Below are 9783 nucleotides of genomic sequence, written 5' to 3'. Positions count from 1 at the left end.
CGGCCTTTTTTGGCTGTTTTCTAAAAATGTCACATTTTCTTTTATACTTTTTTTAATTCACATGAACAAAAAAGTCTTAGATTTCTGTTTTACATATGTGTACCATACCAGGTTTCAAAGTGATTTGTTTGTAAATAGCCAAAATAAAATTTTGGCCAGACGCTCCCCCAGATGTAAAAGAACTCCACCACCCCTAACCCTTTCACGATCTGTTGTAAACGCATAAATCAACGTGCAGAGATGGTTTCAGTACAGTTGGATAGGTCAGAATGTCAGCTTTAAGATGAGACTAAAAACGGGAAAAGCCGAAATTGTCGATTTTGGACCCAGATGCTCCTTTTGAGAACCTACTGTAAATGGTTCAAATTGAAATCTTTATTAAAATTTTAATTCAATTCATGGTTTCATGAAAGTATTACTTCCCCTTTCCTTGGATGTTCTTACATTTAATAATTTATCAGGACTAATCATTATTCATGTTAGTTTCTTATGCACATTTTCTTCTGACTAAAATGAATTTTTTTTTCAGATCTAGGTTTGTTGCTTCCTGATAGTCAAGTGTTCTCATCATGGCTACTGACCCAAGAATCCCTGTTAGGAATGAGATTGACAAGGTTTTGGACAAATTTAGTACATATGAGACTACAACTTTATCTTCATTAGATAATGTTGAAGCAAAACTGAAGGAGCTATTAGAACTTGTTGAAAATGGTAAGAAGGCATTTATATATTTGCATAATGTTTAGATTTTACTAATTTATATGGCTTTTCTTATTAATATTTGGCAGCAGTTCTTGTGTACTTGTGATCCATGTACAGTATATATAAATATTCAAATGAAAATATAGGTTTGCATGACTGGTTTGACTGAGATTTGTGGTCAGTACGTATACGAGATGAGTATTAATTTCAAGTGTTCCCTCCTATTTTACTTTGAACTGTAACTACTGTATAACTTATTTTACACAACAGTTGAATAACTTTTAATTGTATCATGCTATTTTTGATGAAAGTTTGTATGTTATTTTGTGCTGTAAATATTTGATTTTTTTATAATTATTATTTTTTATTTAGTATTTCTAAGTTGATGTCATTTTCTTTGTATGAAAAATGGAAAGCATGGTAGCTATGAAAAACCTGGATGTGTATATATATCTTTCAATAAATAAATGAGTGGAAGATTTAAATATGGATGTAATGAAATCTAGTTCAAACAGAAGTCTATCGGCAAAACATATTCCATGTATGAATGGTTAATGAAAGTAATTTTATTTTGGTACTCGTTTCATTTTGTAAAAAATTCTATGTACTGTACCACTGATATCTTAAGCTTTCATTATCAAATAATTGAAGTAGAAGAAAATTTCTGTGCTTGGAGCACCTCTATAAGTATTGACAGATTTTCACATAAATAAACATTTTTCACATAACTTTTCCTAAGGTTTGCTATACTCCCTGCAGCTTGACTTCTATAATTTCATCTTTACAGCCATGCCCATGGATGACGATTCAAGTAATTTGGATGAAGCTTTGGACTCAGAAGAGTCTGAAGCTCCTCTTCTATCAAGTGAACAAGTTTCTAACATCATGGCCACTTTGGCTGAAGTTAAATCCGTCTCCAGCAGCGTCTCTGCCAAACATAGGGAACTCCATTCCTTTGTATCAAAAATTGGAAAATGTATAGATAAAGTGAGTGACGAACAGTTTGCCATTTCATATCACTTTCACTGCATTTTAAAAATATCATTATTTGGTCAATCTCTGACCCTCTACTAATTATATGAAGTCCAAATTTTTCAATATTTATTAGCACATATATCTGTAGTCTATCCTGTTTGATGTTCATTGCTAGAATTTCCCTTCAGTATTTTACAAATATTATTGCAGATATTTGAGAAAAGGCATTCTAATATTCTTACTGACATAATTTGATCCTTTTTCCAGAATTTTGAAACTTCGTATGATTTTATGACTCATCAAACTGCATTTTTACGGGATGAGACTCGACCCAGACTATATGAAATTATTTGTAATCATCTCTGCCGTGAAGGCCTGCAAAGCACAGCAGACCAGCTAATGGAGGTATGGATTAAATAGTTCTTTTTACTCATAAAATGTTCTATATTATAATTAGCTTTTCTGCTCAAGTGACTTAAATTTATTAGAATTCTTTTCATTGGATTGTCCACACTTTTTCTAATATTTAGTTGAATTAAAATGTTCACTAATTTCATTTGCAGCATCTTCATCTTGAAAACTAGTGTATTTGTTTATTAAAAAATGGGCATGTGACTTTCTTAATGCTCTTAAAAATGCAGTTTATTTCAATTGAAAGGAAAATGTTTATATACTTGTTTTTAGGAGAATTTTTCTACATGACAATAATAGTTTGTGCTCCATGGTCTACCCTTGTTATAGAATCTATAAAAATGTATAGAATTCTTTGTATACAAGTATCATTGCCTTAGTATATTAATATATACAAGTACCATTGCCTTTACATACAAGTATCATTGCCTTTACATTAAAGTATCATTAAATACTACATTACTACTTTACATTAAAGTAGTATAAAGTATATGTCTTTGTATAAAAGTATCATTGCATTTACATACAATTATCATTGTCTTTGTATACAAGTATCATTGCATTTACATACAATTATCATTGTCTTTGTATACAACTATCATTGCTTTTACATACAAGGATTATTGCCTTTACATACATGTATCATTGCCTTTGTATTCAAGTATCATTGCCTTATGAACAAGTATATATCATTGAAAAGAGTTAGTGTGAACTTAATTAGATAATGGATCAAATACCTTTAATATCTTAAACATATCAATACATTTTTAATTTTCTTTGTAAAAATTATTTTAGATATTGTTTCCAAGTTTGAATGAAATTATTTTTGCATTTATATCTGTACAATTTATTTATGATTAATTTTATATCTTTATAATATAATTTATATCAGTATAATTATATACCATCACGTTTGTTGATCCTTGGTTAATTAAAAAATATTTTTTTTTGTAATTTGGCATCATTGGTGTACTGGAATTTTTAGTTGTAATTGACATTTATATGTTTTTTGAATTTTGAATATTTCCCATAAAACTTTATGAGTGATATCATATACTGGTAGGTATGTCAATACAGTTTAGTAAGCAGGCCATAGTGTGCACTTGAATATCTATAAAAACTTGGATCAAGTGGTTTAGTTTAGTCTGTGCTGTGCTTCAGCATGCCTTCTATTAAATTTGAGCTTGTATTTTTTTTTAATAAATATATGTGAATATTTTGTGATTGATATTCAATGTTGCAATTTGCTATTATTATGCATTTACCATTACAGGACAGCAATATGAATATAAATTCAGAATTTATGACGAAGTTCCGTGACGTGAACGCAATCGTGGTTGCATTAAGAAACGGAGACCTGCAGCCTGCTATGAAGTGGGCCTTGGAACACAGTGAAAAACTAAAAGAAAAGGTGGGTGTTTGCGTTATATTCGCTGTTTGAAAGTTGATGGTCAAAATATTTGGGATGAGGTTCATAATGAACTATAGTGCCATGATGCATGGGAGTTCTTGTTGTTATATTTTGAATTTCAAAGTTTTTATCATTCAGTAGAGCCATGGAATTGTAGGTATTGAGAGTATTCAATGAACTGCTGTGGATCTATGCCTCAAAGCATGTGCACTTTAAATTCACTATGAATTATGGTAGAATTTGACTATTGTTTTACTGTAACTCTAATTCATTATTATTGCAATTGATGCATTATTGTAAAATTGTGGCTTGTCTTCTATTGAAATGGAAATTCAATATGCAGTAGGTACTATAAAATTGTGACCTATATTCCATTGTAACTCGTATTCACTATGCATTATTGTAAAATTGTGGCTGGTCTTCTATTGAAATGGAAATTCAATACTATGCAGTAGGTACTATAAAATTGTGACCTATATTCCATTGTAACTCGTATTCACTATGCATTATTGTATAATTGTGAATGATGTTCATGATGCATTACAGACCAGCAGTCTGGAGTTCAAGTTACACAGACTTGCCTTCATCTCCTTGGTGGCAGGCGGAGCTCAGAACGTTACTGCTGCTATCGAGTACGCCAGAGATCACTTCACGCCTTTTATTCCCAACCATCAGTCAGGTAATCCTTGACAATAGCTGGCAATTTATTCATTTAAGTTCTTTATTCCCAACCATCAGTCAGGTAATCCTTGACAATAGCTGGCAATTAATTCATTTAAGTGCTTTATTCCCAACCATCAGTCAGGTAATCCTTGACAATAGCTGGTGGTAATTCATTCATTCAAGTACTTCATTCCTAACCATCAGTCAGGTAATCCTTGACAATACCTAGCTGGTAATTCCCTAATTTAATTGGCTGTTATTTCATCTGTAAGGTGATTTGCACAAGAAATCGCACTGATTGAGAAAAGATTGCATATTGAATCGGTGGCCAGAAGGTAATGTATGAAGTCATTACTTATTTTTTTTCCTTAATTAGTTATATATTAATGAATATTTATGTGTGTGCAGCAATTCAGCACGTGATGGGGTCTCTTGTGTTTATGCGCACTGGTCTGCAAGGCACGCCATACAGTGGGCTGCTGCAGACCTCTCAGTGGGACGACCTCATACGCACCTTCACTAAAGACGCCTGCACCATAATGGGCCTGTCCATGCAGTGTCCCCTGGCTGTTTGGTACGTCAAGTGGTAAACACGTGCACCATAATGGGCCTGTCCATGCAGTGTCCCCTGGCTGTTTGGTACGTCAAGTGGGGAACACGTGCACCATAATGGGCCTATCAATGCAGTGTCCCCTGGCTGTTTGGTATGTCAAATGGGAGCCGCGTGCACCATAATGGGTTTGCACCAAAACATTTTAGGCCCATTTTAAGACCGTGGTCAGTAGATGTGAACTGTAAGCATGAATCACATCGAGTATGTTGCTGCAATGCATGTGGGGTTGTTCAGTAGGAGGTTGCCCTTTGGCAGCAAACAATATAACGTAGGTGCAACAGACAGGTTTTTCTGGTTCAATATTTTGGTGTCTCGTTGAAGTTATTTTATTATTAAAACGTTCTTGAAGAGAAGTTTTTCTCGATATTTTCTTCATGATTACTAATATGGCTTGAAAGAAATTCTCCAAGTTTAATTACTGATAACCTTTGTGCAGTATCAGCGCGGGATGCACTGCACTGCCAGTCCTCCTGAACATCAATCAAGCCCTCACTGGATCGCAAGTGCACAACATGTGGAGTGCTAAGGAAGAGCTTCCTGTGAGTAGTACTTACAAAAATTTGTGCTCCAATACCCTTCAGTTCAGTGAAATATGCTGTTCCTCAATTATTTTTAAATTCAATTTTTTCAATTCATTTTTTAAATGTTCTTTCTTCTAAAGTATTTTTAAATTTAATTATGTTTTGATTTGTTTTAAATCCTGACGTATACTCTTTGTAATGTTTACTTCAGTTTTCCCTATATTGTGATATACCGTTATTTTTCAGATTTTATGTAAAATCGTTAATTATGAAGTGCTAGAATGGTTACAAGTACAGACAAAGTTTTTTAATTTATTCTCCACAATCTGCTTGAAACGTTGAAACAATTTTCCATGTTTTCATCGTATATCTTGGCCTAGATTGAGATCTCTCACTTGCTGCTGTTTTGTATCAGCTGAAAATCGATTGTTTGTGCCAGGTTATGTTAAAAAATTTCTAATTTTATCGGTAATAAAATTTTTGGCTACGATAATTACCGCTTGTTTCGCGTACTAGAAGTTCTCAAGACACAAATAACCTTTGCTATTATTTATATTTCAGTGCATGATCCATTAATAAATGTACTCTGCTTAAACTTTTTCACAATTTCAAATCGAGATAGCACTAGTGAAGAACAAGAAGAACATCATTTAAACTTCTCAACAATTTCAAATCGCTATAGCACTAGAAAAGACCACTAGTTAAACTTGTCAACAATTTCAGATCGAGATGGCACTAGAGAAGAACACCATTTAGACTTGTCAACAATTTCAGATCGAGATGGCACTAGAGAAGAACACCATTTAAACTTTTCAACAATTTCAGATCGAGATGGCACTAGAGAAGAACACCATTTAAACTTGTCAACAATTTCAGATCGAAATAGAACTAGAGAAGAACACCATTTAAATCTTTCAACAATTTCAGATCGAGATAGAACTAGAGAAGAACACCATTTAAACTTGTCAACGATTTCAGATCGAGATAGCACTAGAGAAGAACACCATTTAAACCTTTCAACAATTTCAGATCGAGATAGCACTGGGCAAGAACAAGAAGAACGCCATTTAAACCTGTCATCAATTTCAGATCGAGATAGCACTAGGGAAGAACAAAAAGAACACCATTTAAACCTTTCAACAATTTCAGATCGAGATAGCACTAGAGAAGAACACCATTTAATCTTGTCATCAATTTCAGATCGAGATAGCACTAGGGAAGAACAAAAAGAACACCATTTAAACCTTTCAACAATTTCAGATCGAGATAGCACTAAAGAAAAACATCATTTAAACTTGTCAACAATTTCAGATCGAGATAGCACTGGGCAAGAACAACTACTACCACAGCATCTTCTCGTGCCCCATCATGCGCCAGCAGAGCACCGAGTCTAACCCTCCCATGAGGCTGATATGTGGTCACGTCATCTCTAAAGACGCGCTTACCAAGCTTACGAATGCCAACAAGTGAGTCATGTTCACTGAACAAAATGTATAATGTATTCTCCATCTTTGTTTATTTATCATTTTAATTGAGTTCTTTTACTTTCTACTTCTATTCTTACTTTTATTTCAAAAACAATAAGTAGGGTGGAACAAAATGTATAATGTTATCTTCTGGGTATGAAATCTGTTTCAATAATTTCAAATATTTGTTACAATTTTTAACTTTGAATCACGATTAATAATCTCTGAGTAGGTTGGTATTTGCTCAGGTTTTGTTACATTTTCATTGTTCTGCGAAAACTTTTCATGTATGAACTGTTTTTAGATGCCTTGATGCTGATGTCCGTTTCCTTTGTAATTAGATTCATAATGTGCTTTGTGTGTAGTGACATTTAATGAACCAATCAAATTTAGTGAAACTCGACTAGTAATACGCATATTTTTGCCACGTTCTAAATGACAGAACAATCTGGGGATGGGCGTCATCTAGAACTTCACAAAAGGATACGAGGTGTCATGTAACTGCTTTTAGATTAAGTACTTTCATTAATGCTCATTTTATATTAGTTCCTTGCATCTAAGTGTTTAATATGGAAGTGAAATTTTGTGTTTACCTAGTAATTTTAAACTCTTATTCCGCAGAAACTCCTGAGTTTAAATTTTTTTCATTTTTGAACGTGCCCAACTGTATAGTCACGGCTGCCGACTACTTTGCTATTTTGTAATGAAAATACTAATCAAATCTGCTTTTGCTCTACATGTTTTGAGAAAGCACATTATAATAATCGAATTGGCTTCATGTTCGATCCGTTCCTTGCCAAGTACGGTACCTGTCATTCAGGGCGTGGACAAAATTTGATACAAATCGAATACATCTTATTTAATGGTTCATTGAATGTGACTAATCACGAAAAACTTTATCCGAATTCTTTCACCAGTTCTTAAATGAGCAGAAATGTTTAACCTCTGGGGTTTCAGTGCATTTAATTTTTCGTTGCAGTAAGAGATCGCAATCTCCCCCCAGAGTGAAGTGCCCTTACTGTCCAGTGGAGCAGACGCCACAAGAACCCCAGCAAATCATCTTCTAGTTCAGCTCTGTGGTCCATCATCTCGTATGGTTCTTCATACGGTCCATCAACTTCTAGTTAAGCCTTCCATGCATAGCCTATCTTGCGAAGAAAGTGCCGTCAATTCTGCAGACTTCATACGGTCCATCATCTTCTAGTTATGCCTTCCATGCATCGCCTATCTTGTGGAGGAAGTGCGGTCAATTCTGCAGACTTCATACGATCCGTCATCTTCTAGTTATGCCTTCCATGCATCGCCTATCTTGTGGAGGAAGTGCCGTCAATTCTTCAGACGTCATTGGGCCAGAGATTATTTGATGTCCAACCCATTGCCTCTGTCACGAGTAAATGCGAGAGCATCTTGGCAGCTAAGACCGACTGTTTTAGCTGCATAATTGTCATCTTTATTTGCTCTTTCTGAGTACGTATAAATCTCCCATATAGCATGGATGTTGGAAATATTACAGTCATCTGATGGGTGGTAATAGTATGACAGATTCAGCTGATATGCAAGCATGTACTGTGTTGGGTTAATAACTCAATGGATATAACCTTAAGAAGAGAAACATCTTGGCAATTTTATGCTCTCTAAGGAGTTCTCTCGACAGTACACCTCCTTAGTGCGCCCACATGTTCTTTGCTGCCCAGGGTCGGAGTTGCATAACATGATAATAATTATTATTATAATATCGATATAATGATTGGTAATTATTATAATATCGATATAACGATCGGTAATTATTATAATATCGGTATAATGATCGGTATTTATAATTACCGATCTACTTACGTTTCACTGCTAACGGAATTGTCTAAAAAATTCTGATTTTCAGTGTTGCCCTTCGTTCGAAACTCTTGAATTCACTTTATCTTTCGTTGTGATTTGTGTGTTGGGATTTACTTCTTCTTTATTTCAAGATATTTCAATTTTATTATCTATGAAATAACTGAGCAGAATTCCTTTACTATTGTAAAATGATTGATTGCTCCTAATGTCCAATGGATTCTAAATATCTTAACGATTGCTCACATTCATTATAATGATTGAAGAAGCTAATAAAATTCAAAATTCTCTTCTATTACCTCATTTGGTTGGAAACCAGCCGTCGTTTCTTTGGAACTGGTAATTCATTTGGCTGAAGGAGATGTTAGTTACGCTAATTTTTGTGTCGACAGAAACTATTTCTCGTTCCTCTGCAATAAATCCTAATTTCGCTCACTACAGTAGACATTAAGGTGAAATTAATGCCTCGGTAAGTAATAAGTATTTTTGGTAAAATTATCAGAACCGAAAGCATCCAAGCTAATATTCTCTTGTTGTATAACTTCAGTTTGATTTATATTTTAGATTCTATTTTGCACTAAAAAGTTATTTCGCTTAACAGAGTAACAACATTTATGGAATACGTTTCTTATTATGCTGTTTAGTGTTGTCGCTTTGATTGTACTTTATGTTTTCGTTCATTATATCAGTTACGAGAATTTTGAATTTATCTCATCCTGTGTATTTCTCCTAGCAGAGTAATGTTTGTTTGGTCTTGGCTACATTCACGACAAGTTTAACATTTTCGCCCCCTCACGTTTAACGCATCAAACGAGACCAGCTTTGTTCACATTTCCGACTATATCCTATAACTGTAAGCATCGTCGATTTTCTGTGTTTAATAATTGATCAGCAGCTGTTTTTTGGCTTTTTTAAATTAGTTTTTTTTCTGTTGAGTGTTTTCTTTTGAGCAAGCACTGGCATTTTCACTATTACGAGTATAGGCAAAGAAAGAGGCATATTTTACTGATACAATTTATTATAAGTTTCGTTATTTGATATGATTTTGATATCACCTAAAAATTTATGAAGTTTTTACTGTGAGAAATTGTAGAACTGCATCACAGTAGCTCAGCGGCACCGAGATGACAGGAGCTACCCGTGGGTTCGAGCCTTGGTAAACGCAGTTAATTTCTCGATGTCGCTGGTGGG

At 34.1% G+C, this 9783-nt stretch overlaps 1 protein-coding gene across 3 annotated transcripts; it reads left to right on the top strand.

Annotated features, from left to right (window-relative positions):
- The first annotated feature begins 527 nt into the window (after positions 1–527).
- Positions 528–7884, top strand: LOC108680975 (E3 ubiquitin-protein transferase RMND5B). 3 transcript variants are annotated; one of them, XM_018169907.1, is made up of 10 exons: positions 528–711; positions 1490–1689; positions 1945–2082; positions 3362–3499; positions 4046–4178; positions 4571–4736; positions 5212–5314; positions 6608–6762; positions 7205–7252; positions 7766–7884. In XM_018169907.1, the coding sequence occupies exons 1-10, from the start codon at positions 570–572 to the stop codon at positions 7827–7829; spliced, it is 1287 nt and encodes a 428-aa protein (XP_018025396.1). In that variant the 5' UTR covers positions 528–569; the 3' UTR covers positions 7830–7884. The 3 variants fall into 3 exon arrangements, with proteins under 3 accessions (XP_018025396.1, XP_018025398.1, XP_018025397.1); XM_018169909.1 differs by lacking the exon at positions 7205–7252; XM_018169908.1 differs by lacking the exon at positions 7205–7252 and having other exon boundaries at positions 7742–7884.
- The last annotated feature ends 1899 nt before the right edge of the window (positions 7885–9783 follow it).

This window comes from Hyalella azteca, unplaced genomic scaffold (assembly GCF_000764305.2).
Source record: "Hyalella azteca isolate HAZT.00-mixed unplaced genomic scaffold, Hazt_2.0.2 contig1195, whole genome shotgun sequence".
Taxonomy (NCBI): Eukaryota; Metazoa; Arthropoda; class Malacostraca; order Amphipoda; family Hyalellidae; genus Hyalella; species Hyalella azteca.
This window is presented reverse-complemented; position numbering and strand designations above follow the sequence as displayed.

What these genes read in the sequence shown, in the direction of transcription:
- LOC108680975 (XM_018169907.1), top strand. Translation starts at nt 570, where the DNA reads ATGGCTACTGACCCAAGAATCCCTGTTAGGAATGAGATTGACAAGGTT. An exon ending in TTGGAAAATGTATAGATAAA is followed by an intron (nt 1,690 to 1,944) that starts GTGAGTGACGAA and finishes TCCTTTTTCCAG; the next exon opens with AATTTTGAAACTTCGTATGA. An exon ending in AAGCTTACGAATGCCAACAA is followed by an intron (nt 6,763 to 7,204) that starts GTGAGTCATGTT and finishes TCTAAATGACAG; the next exon opens with AACAATCTGGGGATGGGCGT.